The sequence below is a fragment of the Thermobia domestica genome, chromosome 17 (genome assembly GCF_964235325.1).
Source record: "Thermobia domestica chromosome 17, izTheDome1.hap1.1, whole genome shotgun sequence".
Taxonomy (NCBI): domain Eukaryota; kingdom Metazoa; phylum Arthropoda; class Insecta; order Zygentoma; family Lepismatidae; genus Thermobia; species Thermobia domestica.
The window spans coordinates 130,635,152-130,652,491 of record NC_137470.1 but is presented as its reverse complement, the minus strand read 5'-3'; the positions used below and the strand labels follow the sequence as shown (position 1 = coordinate 130,652,491).

The 17,340-nt window shown below is 33.5% G+C and overlaps 1 protein-coding gene across 1 annotated transcript in view; it reads right to left on the bottom strand.

The window, feature by feature from the left end:
- Positions 1-17,340, bottom strand: part of LOC145674174 (uncharacterized) — an 83,200-nt gene that overhangs the window by 43,037 nt on the left and 22,823 nt on the right. The window contains exons 15-24 of the mRNA XM_081744007.1: positions 15,895-16,009; positions 15,192-15,325; positions 13,615-13,729; positions 12,932-13,065; positions 11,364-11,478; positions 10,682-10,815; positions 9,113-9,227; positions 8,411-8,544; positions 6,835-6,949; positions 6,186-6,285 (exon numbers count right to left, since the gene is read on the bottom strand). Coding sequence (XP_081600133.1) covers positions 6,186-6,285; positions 6,835-6,949; positions 8,411-8,544; positions 9,113-9,227; positions 10,682-10,815; positions 11,364-11,478; positions 12,932-13,065; positions 13,615-13,729; positions 15,192-15,325; positions 15,895-16,009 — 1,211 coding nt within the window. The remainder of the gene's footprint in view (positions 1-6,185; positions 6,286-6,834; positions 6,950-8,410; positions 8,545-9,112; positions 9,228-10,681; positions 10,816-11,363; positions 11,479-12,931; positions 13,066-13,614; positions 13,730-15,191; positions 15,326-15,894; positions 16,010-17,340) is intronic.

Below are 17,340 nucleotides of genomic sequence, written 5' to 3'. Positions count from 1 at the left end.
GACGGAGATGCTCCGAATCATATGCTTCTCTGAGCGTCCGATACACACAAACACTGTCCGTGGTTTTAAATAAGATGAACGATGACTCATCTGGCCATATCTCACATTTCCGGTCATAAGCGGTCCATACTGTATATTCGCGGCACCAATGGCGTCGTACTAAAGCGTTACAGTCATTTATCAGCGGTATCGTCCCTGCAACCCAACACCGTACCCCATGTCATGCAACTCATAGCGGTTGTCGCCATAGGCTGTAGAAGGTGCTATACAGATCCTCCGTTATTTGCACTACAGTCGCACACTGGTTCTGATTGATAATCCGTTTTAATATTCGGCAGGACCCGTCACTGAGGGTTTTCTTCTGATCACTGTTCCTCTTGGCCGATGTGGTTTTGACATGAATTTTGTAGGTCGTCATAATATTAGACACTGGCAACCCCGACGCATTTTCCACTTTCATCATGCTCGCACCATATAACCAAGAGATAACAATTTGCCCTATTTTGAGGGAGCACGGTGCTCAGTGGTAGAGCGCCTACATCTGGTGCGTGGTGTCCCTGATTCGATCCCCGGCCAAGTAAGTTTATTGCATACAACAATGTGCCCGTGAGTTTTCTTAGATTACTCCCGTTTCCTCCCACTTTCTCATTCCACCAATTCTTCCATCATCATTCACTTGCTTTAATCATCGTCTCCCTTAGCCTAAAGGGTATAACCGTTGGACGTTAAAGTCAAAGATTTCATTTGCCTTATTAAAAATCAGAGTGGTCACTCATTTTACACTTTCACCGTTCACTGAACATCGCAGTTCTACTGCTCTTCTCGTAGTAGTGTTTGCCTTGACACACCAGCACAATCAACCCGGCGCTGCAGCTGACTGTCGCCAACACAGACAACTGGGGTATTACAATTAAACGATATACAAATATATAGCTAATACAGGGTATTAATGAACTAAACAGAGAAACTGTAAGACGTGATTCCTCACATCGAAATGAAAAAAAGTTTTAAAAAAGAAATCTTTAGTTTTACGTCCCGCTGGTTACGCTAAAGGAGACGGCGAAGATGAGAAATGAATCAACTGGTGGAATGAAGAAAGTGGGAGGAAAAGGGAGAACCTTGAGAAAACCCACAAGCACTGTGTTTGTCCACCACAGTCCACACGGCGCGAGCTGGGATCGAATCAGGGACCCCGAGGTGAACGCTTTACCACTGAGCCACCGTCCCCCCTAAAAAAAAAGTAAACACGGGCATGTGGGGAACGATGCACAATTTCAACTGTCGGAATACGCAAAAAATAATACATCAGAGTGTACGTTATTCCGAACGTAAGAAATCGTGGACCTGGTGGTCCACAATACTTCCGACTTCCCAACGTCGCATCCCGTGTTCACTGTATTAAAGCTTATTTTTTTTGCCTACTTTGGGTCTACCTTTAAATTCAACCATATTTAGGAATTCTTTCTCCCCTGTTGGAAATCCGTTATTCACCCATCGCATGTTCCTGAAGCATGATACACACGTTATGACGTATTTTTTCTACGCCTTTAGCTTCGAAACTAACAACTTCTTCCACTCCAAAGGGCTTTCTTTTAAATACTATTTTGATGTGAGGAATCACTTGTTACAGTTCGTCGCTCTCCTTCGTTCACTCCTATATATCAACGGTATCGAACCGTAGGTTGCTATGCAAAATCCTAGAAATGCGATGCATCTATGATCATAATTTAGTACCGAAGTGGGCTATTTTTGTGACAAAAGAGTGTACATGGTCTTTCTTTTATGACATTGTTTCTCTTTTGATCTTATATTATGGTTGCCAATTGGCAGGTATTTTCCGGCTTGGTTAGAAACCTTGCTGTTATTTTGATTAGGGCCGGTGACCAGTACAAATTTCTTGCCAGCCCCTTTATGACCGATATTTTGATGTCTGTAATCCAGAATGAAACATCGAACATCAAAATTTTTTAACAGTGCCTTTACTAATGCAAATTTCTGTTGTACTGTACATTAAGCGATATTTGTTCTTAATCTGTGGTTGTTTTTTTATTTGCTTAACATAAGAAATTGGATAACAATTAGATTTTATTATAAAACATTGATTTTCAACAACAGAGACAGAAGTGTATAATGTCACAATTGTGCGACATAAATATTGCGATAAATTTAAATTGTCCACCGATTGTTGGCAAATAACTCTGGCATTTCGTTAAGTACGATGTTTGTTGCATTGTTTAGTTTCGTGTCCCTAGCTACTGCAGATGACAACTTCTCTTAAACTTCCAACTTCCTTCCTTACGACTTCTTAAAGCAAATTCCTGTAGCTGAAGTTTAAAAAGGAAACTTCATTTTGTAAATTCAAAAATGTCACGTAAGGATTAATATACGTTTGTTCATCATGTACTTTTGTTTCGGAACTTTAAAGTTGTGACGGTTACTGGTAAATACAACAAAATGATCAATACGACTTCAGTTTCTCATTTTTAGCACAAAAATGAAAGTTTTACGTCCCACGATTATGCCGGCTAGGATAACGCAGACGCTGATGATGAGAAATGAATGAAATAGTGGAATGAAGAAAGTGGAAGGAAACTGAAGAACACCGAGAAAACCCACGCACACGGCTTTTGTTCACCACAAAGTTCACTTGGAGCAAGATGGGATCGAACCCAGGAACCCTTGCACCAGAGGTGAACGCTTTACCAATTTTTAGCACAATGTATCCATTAAGCTTATTAGTGAATGTACTAAGGATATGCAGAATAAATGTGCTAATGCACTTTTATCAACGATAGTGCATTTGTCTGTTCGCATATGGATGGGTCCGAACAGAGATACTTCACACTTACTATCCATTTCATAAAGATAGGCCCCTGACTTCGAGGTGCTGCTGTGACGTCCAGTCAAAACTTATACTGCATTGTCGTACCTCGTTGGAATTGTTGGAATGTTGTCTTTTCAATACTTAAGACATACAAATTTTCTTTGTACTGTATAATGAGAAAAAAATAGAAATTAATGAAAAAGTGCGTATTTTTTCGTATTTTTTTGGCAAATCAATGTTTGTAGGACTATATCTCGGAAAGGAGTTAACATGAAATAATTGCCTGTGCAAGATATGTAGATGCATATATTACCTGCAAGTTCTGAAAATTTCATTACTCAACACGTAGTAATTTTCTTGTTATTTAGCAAAAAGTGAGACATCATTATCTCTGAATTGCGGCGGTGTATTAACAATCTGAAAAAAACTTTTAGAAAGATCTTAAAGTAGCTTTTTCAACCAAACTGTTTTGACTTGTTTTAAAAGATAAACAATCACAAATATGACATTATGATTTTCTCTGCTTTGCGCCCTTCGCTATCGCAGTTTATACGGAGTGCTACGTTGCCACATTTTCCTGACGCGTATACACTCTCAGCCGGACGGGTATTTAAACTTGTTACGCACTGTCCTTCACTTTTTAGAGATATTTTAAAAATGTAATGTCTCCACAGATTTTAAACCAATTTCTTAGAAATTAACAGGATATACAGTAAATGTACCAAGTGTTCAAAATTAGAAAAGCGAACTCTTATCTTGTTTGGATTTGCATGTGATTGTCCTCGAAAATTTGTTGATTTTTGTCAGTTCTTCACTTATTGCACGCAGTACAAAATACACTTGCACAGAAACAAAAACACGCACAAAGTTTATTATATGATACAACCTTAGTTGATATGTAATATTGAGTTTACACTTCACAGAAAATCTGTTTTCAGATCTAAGAGCTCCAAGCTACATTAGAATCTGCCTTTGAATAGGAATGACGCGGTTTTTTTTTTTTTCGGTGCAGCCTCAGGTTTACTTGAAACAGAGTTACTATCTTGTTCACTCCCGGATACGCCACTGACCACAGAATAATCAATGTCCTTACTATTAATTACTAACTCATAACCGTCTGAGTCAGAGTCATTCATCAGTTCTGCAATTTCATTATCGCTAAACATTTTGCCTCTTCTTTTTGTAATACCGCCGCTCGTGAAGGAATATCCACTTTTCTTTTTTTTTTTTTTTAAATCAAAAAGCACAAGATATACTCACGAAAATATAAATGCCCGTTCGTCCGTCTCATTGCAATGAACCCATGTGATATGAATGCGTGTGTAAGTTTTTGACGCCTACGAACCGAAGGGAAGTATTGAAGACTTAATCAGTGCGACGTGATGAGACGCAAATACAGCCCTCGTCACCTACTCATTGCATTGTTTTCTTTCGTTGAAAGAAAACAAAGGACCCATTCTGTGTTACTGTACATTCGGCAAGGGAATTGATCGCAGAACTTGGGTGAACACGTAATTGCCAAGGCACATTTCTTTTTAACCTTTAACATGTTCGTAAGCTGGAGAGTGTGTATACTGATAGATCTTGAAGTAGAAATGGAGCAATTGTTTATGAATATTAGGGAAGATAGCAGGAGCAGCGATGAGTCAACAAAGTCATGACGAAAGTGAATGAAGTAAATAGATTAAGAGATGAGTTTTTGGATGTGTTACTTCAACGTTTTATTTCGATTACATTGAGATGTGTACACTCATGTCCAAAATTATTGTCGCATATCTATAACTGTCTTCTTGTAAGAATATAATTTGATAATGATTTTGCAGGGTACTTTTAATACTGATACTATATGTAGAGTCGGGAAATGTATATTTGTGGTAAATTTCATAGGAAAAGAATACGAAAATTAGCATGAGTAAAACAAAATGTTGCTAAATGGATAAGAAAATTTTAGTTTCGTTTTATTGTTCTTATTTACTGCTCTTTTGACATGAAATTTTCCACATAGCCTACATGTCTTTGCCGATTATACATATACTAACATTATAAGAAATACCAGGCGAATTCGTTATCAAATTATATTCCTACAATAACATATTTATAGACATGCGACAATAATTTTAGACATGAGTGTACATGCATTAATGTTTTTATGATGTTGTGAAAGGTTATAATAAATACTTTTTCCTATTACATTCTTATGAAGTAGGCTTCGCGCTACAAGCTTCCTGAACGCGACAACACTGCACGACAGCGTTGCCGCACTTCCATTTACTGTATGCTGTTTCTTCATATAAGCGCGGGGAATTTAAAGATTGGGTTGCAACATGGCTCACCGCTTAACGCAGAGAACATGTTGAAGTAAACATATTTTTTTAAAAAATAAATACTCTACCAACCAAACCCTTTTTTGTTAATAGTTCCAAATATTTGGAACACTAGACTTCCAAATTTTCGAACAGTATTTTGTACGTTTCTCTACCTACCATGATAAAGGAGATCAGAGCTTCGCACATTTGTTTTAATTACACAAAAAATATCAAGTGATGAAAATTGAACTTTTCACAACTTACAGTTAATGGATGCATCTACATATTGTACACAGGAAATTATTTCACGTGATCTCTTTTCTGAGATATAGCTCTATAAACATTGATCTACCAAAAAAGTACGAAAAAATACGCACTTTTTCATTAATTTTTATTTTTTTCTCACTACATAGTACAAAGAAAATTTTTATGTCTTAAGTATTAAAAAGACAACATTCCAGCAATTCCAACGAGGTACGACAATGTAATATAAGTTTTGACTGGACGTCACGGCAGCACCGCGAAGTCAGGGGCCTATCTTTATGAAATGGATAGTAGGTCTATGTCAATAGGGAATTTTGAGGGGTGTCAGAAATTTTATTTTCCAGAGTAGGCAACCCTATCTTATATACAGTTAAAAAATTATGATTAATCCCCTCTAAAACTCGACGATTCCCTTTAGAAGTCTATTACGTTTTCAAGAACACAATCCACTAGGGACTGCACACCAAATGACTGGAAATTAGTCGCAGAATTCATGACAAAGTTCAATTCCTCTTGGAAAATATAACGTATCCGTACAGCAGATGGTGAATGGACACTCGAAATCCAAGACACGAACTTACTATTTGGAAAGTAGACTGCCAGCTAAAACATGACACCTTAATTGCCTTTTAATGCCCTATTTTGTTTCCATATTTGTTTCATAGCCCAGAAATATATATTAGTTTGCTACGCTCTCCTACTTAACACTGAAATGGTGAATGAAATTTCGTGTTTCGATTAAAACGTTTAACACATATTTTTCGACAAGTGAAACCTGTTACGAGTATTACCTGGGATCTTCCCTCTTCATCCTCCTGTGATGGCGATTGTACTCCCTGAGAGTGTGCGGTATCACCCGGAGAATAGAGATCACTTTCCGACTCCGATGACCTGGAACAAATGAATTCAAACAAGAGGTAACAGCCACCGTACTGAACTTTCTCACTTCAATTACTTAAACTAAATCATGTTATGCTGCAGTTACTAATGAAACATTTTGTTGTTAGGTATGAATTAACTTACAACGTTTTCGGAAAACTTCATCCGAAAAAAAATCAACCCCAAATGTAAAGCACCAGTTCTGAATTTTTCATAAGAAATTACTTATGCCATATATCAGGATGAATGATATATTTGTTTAAAAAAATGCCGTGACTAGTATTTGAATAAACTAAACTACACCTTGTAGATATTTTCATATATGTGATTCAGAGGAAGATGTGTTATCCTGTTACCACATCGTGAATTTGTCTGCTATAACAGCCCTCTCTAACGAAAGGAGAGTTATAGATGACATTTCAGAGGAATACTAGTAATATGGGAACAGGGTAAAACCTCTTCCACTAAATATCAATTTGTTTTTGGATTTGTTCAAAAGATATTTAAAAAAAATGTTATCCTAACTAAGAATAGTAGGTCTTGTCTTACTAAGCTACTTACTCGGAACAGCTTTCCCTTTCTATCAGGTACTGCACGAGGCCAGTTCCGACGCATCGTCTCCCCAGTATCCTTGCTGCCGGAGGTTGCTGCACTTGTCTGTCGTTAGGGTCATCACCTACAAAAGTTAACACGCATCTTTATTGCCACATTCTACGAAATTTCAGGAAAACGAGAAGTGGGACTACAGTTAGCATGAGTAGTCATGCTAGGCACAGATACATAATAACTGACTCAAAATCCTCGATAGTCTAGTGATAGCATGTCACAATCTTTTCGAAATCTAGTAATGCTAAATTACGAACCCAAGAAACTTCGTCTATTTAACAAAGTTCGAATGGCTAGTTGAATTTGAGTTTAGTGTCCTTGCAGCACTGAGGCTATATAAAACGCTGACCTACAGCTTGACATGAATCCCAACCATAACAGCTCCCACTGGGAACTGAATCCAGGTCTCACGAACCGTAGGCGATTATGCTAACCATATGGCTACGAAGTAACTCAATACAAGGGTTGGAAAATTTTGAAATATAAAAGAGTTGTTCTGGCTACCCTGTTAAAAAAAAAAAAATACTCCAGTCATATCAACAACAAAGAAAATATATAACACTTTAAGCTTGCCACCCTTAACGCAAAATTAAATGTACTATTTAAATTACACGCTTACATTACCAAAAGTTCGCACCCCTCACTCTTTTAAATTAAGCATAAAAAATAATTTTATAACCATATAACAAAATGTTATAATAAAATATCTTCTTACTAATGAGGTAAAATTCTTAATTTTATTAAACAAATAACCATCAAACTATCAAAAATCATTAAAAAAATTACACCAATATAAATAATTATGAAACATCACCAAAAAATAAATAAAACAAACCTTTTAAGATTAATTAACGCACCTCCTAACTTATTCCAACCTCAATACCAAAACCTTTTATAAATTTATTATCCAATTAATTCAACTCCAAAACAAAAATAGTATCAGCAAACCAATCAAAAATTAACTATAAATAAATAAAACCTTAATTAATTAACCAAATCATATAGCCACCTCTTCGTTAAAAAAAAATAAAATAAAATAAAACCAAAATATATAAAAAAAAAAATTACTCATTTTATTATAATCTTTTAATATTCTTTCATTTTATATACTTCATATTCAATAATATTATATATTTTTTACACAATTTAACTAAGATTTTATAATTTATATCGTAAAGTAATTCTTGTCCATTAATATTTATGCTAAAATTAATCATTTACATATTTCTATTTTCGGTACTTATATTTTATTGACCTATGTGCTCAACTTCGGTTTCAATAAAATATAAGTGCAAATGTTATCGTGGTTTGCCGTACTAAAGCTAAATAAATGCAAATAAGTACTTAAGTTTATAAAATTTTAACAACGGCAAAAAACTTGATTACAAGCTTCATCTGTTCATTATTTTTAAATGATTTTCATTTGATTAATTTCCTCAGCATCCTCCTATTACTGCAGTTTTCTATGGGAGCATTAAAGTTGAATTTTCTAACTATTTTTATCACGTATTTAACACATTTGACTACTTACGCTGTCCACATGAAGGCGACGTCACAGGTGTTACCTGGGATTCATTCTCTTCTACCTCCTGTAACGGCGGTTGTGTTCCCTGAGATAGTGAGGTATCACCCGGAAAATTGGGATCATTTTCCGACTCCGATGACCTGGAACAAATGAATTCAAACAAGAGGTAACAGCCACCGCACTGAACTTTCTAACTTCAATTCCTTAAATTAATCATGTTATGCTGCAGTTACTAATGAAACATTTTGTTGTTAAATACGAATTAATTTACAACGTTTTCGGAAAATTTCGTCCCAAAAAAAAATCAACCCCAAATGTAAAATACCCGTTCTGGATTTTTCACAAGAAATGACTTACGCCATATATCAGGATGAATGATATATTTGTTTAAAAAAAATGCCATGACTAGTATATAAATAAACTAAAAAACTCCTCCAATACTAAACTACACTTTGTAGATATTTTCGTATATGTGATTCAGAGGAAGATGTGTTATCCTGTTACCACATCGTGAATTTGTCTGCTATAACAGCCTTCTCTAACGAAAGGAGAGTTATAGACGACATTTCAGAGGAATACTACTAATATGGAAACAGGGTAAAACTTCTTCCACTAAATGTCAATTTGTTTCTGGATTTGCTCAAAAGACATTTTAAAAAATGTTATCCTAACTAAGAATAGTAGGTCTTGTCTTACTAAGCTACTTACTCGGAACAGCTTTCCCTTTCTATGAGGTACTGCACGAGGCCAGTTCCGACGCATCGTCTTCCCAGTATCCTTGCTGCCGGAGGTTGCAGCACTTGTCTGTCGTTGGAGTCATCACCTACAAAAGTTAACACGCATCTTTATTGCCACATTCTACGAAATTTCAGGAAAACGAGAAGTGGGACTACAGTTAGCATGAGTAGTCATGCTAGGCACAGATACATAATAACTGACTCAAAATCCTCGATAGTCTAGTGATAGCATGTCACAATCTTTTCGAAATCTAGTAATGCTAAATTACGAACCCAAGAAACTTCGTCTATTTAACAAATTTCGAATGGCTGGTTAAATTTGAGTTTAGTGTCCTTGCAGCACTGAGGCTATATAAAACGCGGACCTACAGCTTGACAAGAATTCCAACCATAACAGCTCCCACTGGGAACTGAATCCAGGTCTCACGAACCGTAGGCGATTATGCTAACCATATGGCTACGAAGTAACTCAATACAAGATTTGGAAAATTTTGAAATATAAAAGAGTTGTTCTGGCTACCCTGTTAAAAAAAAATACTCCAGTAATATAAACAACAAAGAAAATATATAACACTTTAAGCTTGCCACCCTTAACGCAGAATTAAATGTACTATTTAAATTACACGCTTACATTACCAAAAGTTCGCTCCCCTCACTCTTTTAAATTAAGCATAAAAAATAATTTTATAACCATATCACAAAATGTTATAATAAAATATCTTCTTACTAATGAGGTAAAATTCTTAATTTTATTAAACAAATAACCATCAAACTATCAAAAATCATAAAAAAATTACACCAATATAAATAATTATGAAACATCACCAAAAAATAAATAAAACAAACCTTTTAAGATTAATTAACGCACCTCCTAACTTATTCCGACCTCAATACCAAAACCTTTTATAAATTTATTATCCAATTAATTCAACTCCAAAACAAAAATAGTATCAGCTAACCAATCAAAAATTAACTATAAATAAATAAAACCTTAATTAATTAACCAAATCATATAGCCACCTCTTCGTTAAAAAAATAAAATAAAATAAAACAACCAAAAAATATAAAAAAAATTACTCATTTGCTTATAATCTTTTAATATTCTTTCATTTTATATACTTCATATTCAATAATATTATATATTTTTTACACAATTTAACTAAGATTTTATAATTTATATCGTAAAGTAATTTTTGTCCATTAATATTTATGCTAAAATTAATCATTTACATATTTCTATTTTCGGTACTTATATTTTATTGACCTATGTGCTCAACTTCGGTTTCAATAAAATATAAGTGCAAATGTTATCGTGGTTTGCCGTACTAAAGCTAAATAAATGCAAATAAGTACTTAAGTTTATAAAATTTTAACAACGGCAAAAAAACTTGATTACAAGCTTTATCTGTTCATTATTTTTAAAAGATTTTCATTTGATTAATTTCCTCAGCAAATACTATTACTGTAGTTTTCTATGGGAGCATTAAAGTTGAATTTTCTAACTATTTTTATCACGTATTTAACACATTTGACTACTTACGCTGTCCCCATGAAGGCGACGTCACAGGTGTTACCTGGGATTCATTCTCTTCTACCTCCTGTAACGGCGGTTGTGTTCCCTGAGATAGTGAGGTATCACCCGGAAAATTGAGATCATTTTCCGTCTCCGATGACCTGGAAAAATTGAATTCAAACAAGAGGTAACAGCCACCGCACTGAACTTTTTCACTTCAATTTCTTAAACTAAATCATGTTATGCTACAGTTACTAATGAAACATTTTGTTATTAAATACGAATTAATTTACAACGTTTTCGGAAAATTTCGTCCCAAAAAAAAATCAACCCCAAATGTAAAATACCCGTTCTGGAATCTTCATAAGAAATGACTTATGCCATATATCAGGATGAATGATATATTTGTTTAAAAATTGCCATGACTAGTATTTGAATAAACTAAACTACACCTTGTAGATATTTTCATATATGTGATTCAGAGGAAGATGTGTTATCCTGTTACCACATCGTGAATTTGTCTGCTATAACAGCCTTCTCTAACGAAAGGAGAGTTATAGACGACATTTCAGAGGAATACTAGTAATATGGAAACAGGGTAAAACTTCTTCCACTAAATGTCAATTTGTTTCTGGATTTGCTCAAAAGATATTTAAAAAAATGTTATCCTAACTAAGAATAGTAGGTCTTGTCTTACTAAGCTACTTACTCGGAACAGCTTTCCCTTTCTATGAGGTACTGCACGAGACCAGTTCCGACGCATCGTCTCCCCAGTATCCTTGCTGCCGGAGGTTGCTGCACTTGTCTGTCGTTGGAGTCATCACCTACAAAAGTTAACACGCATCTTTATTGCCACATTCTACGAAATTTCAGGAAAACGAGAAGTGGGACTACAGTTAGCATGAGTAGTCATGCTAGGCACAGATACATAATAACTGACTCAAAATCCTCGATAGTCTAGTGATAGCATGTCACAATCTTTTCGAAATCTAGTAATGCTAAATTACGAACCCAAGAAACTTCGTCTATTTAACAAAGTTCGAATGGCTGGTTAAATTTGAGTTTAGTGTCCTTGCAGCACTGAGGCTATATAAAACGCGGACCTACAGCTTGACAAGAATTCCAACCATAACAGCTCCCACTGGGAACTGAATCCAGGTCTCACGAACCGTAGGCGATTATGCTAACCATATGGCTACGAAGTAACTCAATACAAGATTTGGAAAATTTTGAAATATAAAAGAGTTGTTCTGGCTACCCTGTTAAAAAAAATACTCCAGTCATATCAACAACAAAGAAAATATATAACACTTTAAGCTTGCCACCCTTAACGCAAAATTAAATGTACTATTTAAATTACACGCTTACATTACCAAAAGTTCGCTCCCCTCACTCTTTTAAATTAAGCATAAAAAATAATTTTATAACCATATCACAAAATGTTATAATAAAATATCTTCTTACTAATGAGGTAAAATTCTTAATTTTATTAAACAAATAACCATCAAACTATCAAAAATCATAAAAAAAATTACACCAATATAAATAATTATGAAACATCACCAAAAAATAAATAAAACAAACCTTTTAAGATTAATTAACGCACCTCCTAACTTATTCCGACCTCAATACCAAAACCTTTTATAAATTTATTATCCAATTAATTCAACTCCAAAACAAAAATAGTATCAGCAAACCAATCAAAAATTAACTATAAATAAATAAAACCTTAATTAATTAACCAAATCATATAGCCACCTCTTCGTTAAAAAAATAAAATAAAATAAAACAACCAAAAAATATAAAAAAAATTACTCATTTGCTTATAATCTTTTAATATTCTTTCATTTTATATACTTCATATTCAATAATATTATATATTTTTTACACAATTTAACTAAGATTTTATAATTTATATCGTAAAGTAATTCTTGTCCATTAATATTTATGCTAAAATTAATCATTTACATATTTCTATTTTCGGTACTTATATTTTATTGACCTATGTGCTCAACTTCGGTTTCAATAAAATATAAGTGCAAATGTTATCGTGGTTTGCCGTACTAAAGCTAAATAAATGCAAATAAGTACTTAAGTTTATAAAATTTTAACAACGGCAAAAAACTTGATTACAAGCTTTATCTGTTCATTATTTTTAAAAGATTTTCATTTGATTAATTTCCTCAGCAAATACTATTACTGCAGTTTTCTATGGGAGCATTAAAGTTGAATTTTCTAACTATTTTTATCACGTATTTAACACATTTGACTACTTACGCCGTCCCCATGAAGGCGACGTCACAGGTGTTACCTGGGATTCATTCTCTTCTACCTCCTGTAACGGCGGTTGTGTTCCCTGAGATAGTGAGGTATCACCCGGAAAATTGAGATCATTTTCCGTCTCCGATGACCTGGAAAAAATGAATTCAAACAAGAGGTAACAGCCACCGCACTGAACTTTTTCACTTCAATTTCTTAAACTAAATCATGTTATGCTACAGTTACTAAAGAAACATTTTGTTATTAAATACGAATTAATTTACAACGTTTTCGGAAAATTTCGTCCCAAAAAAAAATCAACCCCAAATGTAAAATACCCGTTCTGGAATCTTCATAAGAAATGACTTATGCCATATATCAGGATGAATGATATATTTGTTTAAAAAAATGCCATGACTAGTATTTGAATAAACTAAACTACACCTTGTAGATATTTTCATATATGTGATTCAGAGGAAGATGTGTTATCCTGTTACCACATCGTGAATTTGTCTGCTATAACAGCCTTCTCTAACGAAAGGACAGTTATAGACGACATTTCAGAGGAATACTAGTAATATGGAAACAGGGTAAAACTTCTTCCACTAAATGTCAATTTGTTTCTGGATTTGCTCAAAAGACATTTAAAAAAATGTTATCCTAACTAAGAATAGTAGGTCTTGTCTTACTAAGCTACTTACTCGGAACAGCTTTCCCTTTGTATGAGGTACTGCACGAGGCCAGTTCCGACGCATCGTCTCCCCAGTATCCTTGCTGCCGGAGGTTGCTGCACTTGTCTGTCGTTGGAGTCATCACCTACAAAAGTTAACACGCATCTTTATTGCCACATTCTACGAAATTTCAGGAAAACGAGAAGTGGGACTACAGTTAGCATGAGTAGTCATGCTAGGCACAGATACATAATAACTGACTCAAAATCCTCGATAGTCTAGTGATAGCATGTCACAATCTTTTCGAAATCTAGTAATGCTAAATTACGAACCCAAGAAACTTCGTCTATTTAACAAAGTTCGAATGGCTGGTTGAATTTGAGATTAGTGTCCTTGCAGCACTGAGGCTATATAAAATGCGGACCTACAGCTTGACATGAATCCCAACCATAACAGCTCCCACTGGGAACTGAATCCAGGTCTCAGGAACCGTAGGCGATTATGCTAACCATATGGCTACGAAGTAACTCAATACAAGATTTGGAAAATTTTGAAATATAAAAGAGTTGTTCTGGCTACCCTGTTAAAAAAAAAAAATACTCCAGTCATATCAACAACAAAGAAAATATATAACACTTTAAGCTTGCCACCCTTAACGCAGAATTAAATGTACTATTTAAATTACACGCTTACATTACCAAAAGTTCGCTCACCTCACTCTTTTAAATTAAGCATAAAAAATAATTTTATAACCATATAACAAAATGTTATAATAAAATATCTTCTTACTAATGAGGTAAAATTCTTAATTTTATTAAACAAATAAACATCAAACTATCAAAAATCATAAAAAAAAATTACACCAATATAAATAATTATGAAACATCACCAAAAAATAAATAAAACAAACCTTTTAAGCTTAATTAACGCACCTCCTAACTTATTCCAACCTCAATACTAAAACCTTTCATAAATTTATTATCCAATTAATTCAACTCCAAAACCCAAATAGTATCAGCTAACCAATCAAAAATTAACTATAAATAAATAAAACCTTAATTAATTAACCAAATCATATAGCCACCTCTTCGTTAAAGAAAATAAAATAAAATAAAACAACCAAAAAATATCAAACAAAAATTACTCATTTGCTTATAATCTTTTAATATTCTTTCATTTTATATACTTCATATTCAATAATATTATATATTTTTTACACAATTTAATTAAGATTTTATAATTTATATCGTAAAGTAATTCTTGTCCATTAATATTTATGCTAAAATTAATCATTTACATATTTCTATTTTCGGTACTTATATTTTATTGACATATGTGCTCAACTTCGGTTTCAATAAAATATAAGTGCAAATGTTATCGTGGTTTGCCGTAGTAAAGCTAAATAAATGCAAATAAGTACTTAAGTTTATAAAATTTTAATAACGGCAAAAAACTTGATTACAAGCTTCATCTGTTCATTATTTTTAAATGATTTTCATTTGATTAATTTCCTCAGCATCCTCCTATTACTGCAGTTTTCTATGGGAGCATTAAAGTTGAATTTTCTAACTATTTTTATCACGTGTTTAACACATTTGACTACTTACGCTGTCCACATGAAGGCGACGTCACAGGTGTTACCTGGGATTCATTCTCTTCTACCTCCTGTAACGGCGGTTGTGTTCCCTGAGATAGTGAGGTATCACCCGGAAAATTGGGATCATTTTCCGTCTCCGATGACCTGGAACAAATGAATTCAAACAAGAGGTAACAGCCACCGCACTGAACTTTCTCACTTCAATTTCTTAAACTAAATCATGTTATGCTGCAGTTACTAATGAAACATTTTGTTGTTAAATACGCATTAATTTACAACGTTTTCGGAAAATTTCGTCCCAAAAAAAAATCAACACCAAATGTAAAATACCCGTTCTGGATTTTTCACAAGAAATGACTTATGCCATATATCAGGATGAATGATATATTTGTTTAAAAAAAATGCCATGACTAGTATTTAAATAAACTAAAAAACTCCTCCAATACTAAACTACACCTTGTAGATATTTTCATATATGTGATTCAGAGGAAGATGTGTTATCCTGTTACCACATCGTGAATTTGTCTGCTATAACAGCCTTCTCTAACGAAAGGAGAGTTATAGATGACATTTCAGAGGAATACTAGTAATATGGAAACAGGGTAAAACTTCTTCCACTAAATGTCAATTTGTTTCTGGATTTGCTCAAAAGACATTTAAAAAAATGTTATCCTAACTAAGAATAGTAGGTCTTGTCTTACTAAGCTACTTACTCGGAACAGCTTTCCCTTTCTATGAGGTACTGCACGAGGCCAGTTCCGACGCATCGTCTCCCCAGTATCCTTGCTGCCGGAGGTTGCTGCACTTGTCTGTCGTTGGAGTCATCACCTACAAAAGTTAACACCCATCTTTATTGCCACATTCTACGAAATTTCAGGAAAACGAGAAGTGGGACTACAGTTAGCATGAGTAGTCATGCTAGGCACAGATACATAATAACTGACTCAAAATCCTCGATAGTCTAGTGATAGCATGTCACAATCTTTTCGAAATCTAGTAATGCTAAATTACGAACCCAAGAAACTTCGTCTATTTAACAAAGTTCGAATGGCTGGTTGAATTTGAGTTTAGTGTCCTTGCAGCACTGAGGCTATATAAAACGCGGACCTACAGCTTGACAAGAATTCCAACCATAACAGCTCCCACTGGGAACTGAATCCAGGTCTCACGAACCGTAGGCGATTATGCTAACCATATGGCTACGAAGTAACTCAATACAAGATTTGGAAAATTTTGAAATATAAAAGAGTTGTTCTGGCTACCCTGTTAAAAAAAAAATACTCCAGTCATATCAACAACAAAGAAAATATATAACACTTTAAGTCTGCCACCCTTAACGCAAAATTAAATGTACTATTTAAATTACACGCTTACATTACCAAAAGTTCGCTCCCCTCACTCTTTTAAATTAAGCATAAAAAATAATTTTATAACCATATAACAAAATGTTATAATAAAATATCTTCTTACTAATGAGGTAAAATTCTTAATTTTATTAAACAAATAAACATCAAACTATCAAAAATCATAAAAAAAATTACACCAATATAAATAATTATGAAACATCACCAAAAAATAAATAAAACAAACCTTTTAAGCTTAATTAGTGCACCTCCTAACTTATTCCAACCTCAATACTAAAACCTTTTATAAATTTATTATCCAATAAATTCAACTCCAAAACAAAAATAGTATCAGCAAACCAATCAAAAATTAACTATAAATAAATAAAACCTTAATTAATTAACCAAATCATATAGCCACCTCTTCGTTAAAAAAAATAAAATAAAATAAAACAACCAAAAAATATTTTAAAAAATTACTCATTTGCTTATAATCTTTTAATATTCTTTCATTTTATATACTTCATATTCAATAATATTATATATTTTTTACACAATTTAACTAAGATTTTATAATTTATATCGTAAAGTAATTCTTGTCCATTAATATTTATGCTAAAATTAATCATTTACATATTTCTATTTTCGGTACTTATATTTTATTGACATATGTGCTCAACTTCGGTTTCAATAAAATATAAGTGCAAATGTTATCGTGGTTTGCCGTAGTAAAGCTAAATAAATGCAAATAAGTACTTAAGTTTATAAAATTTTAACAACGGCAAAAAACTTGATTACAAGCTTCATCTGTTCATT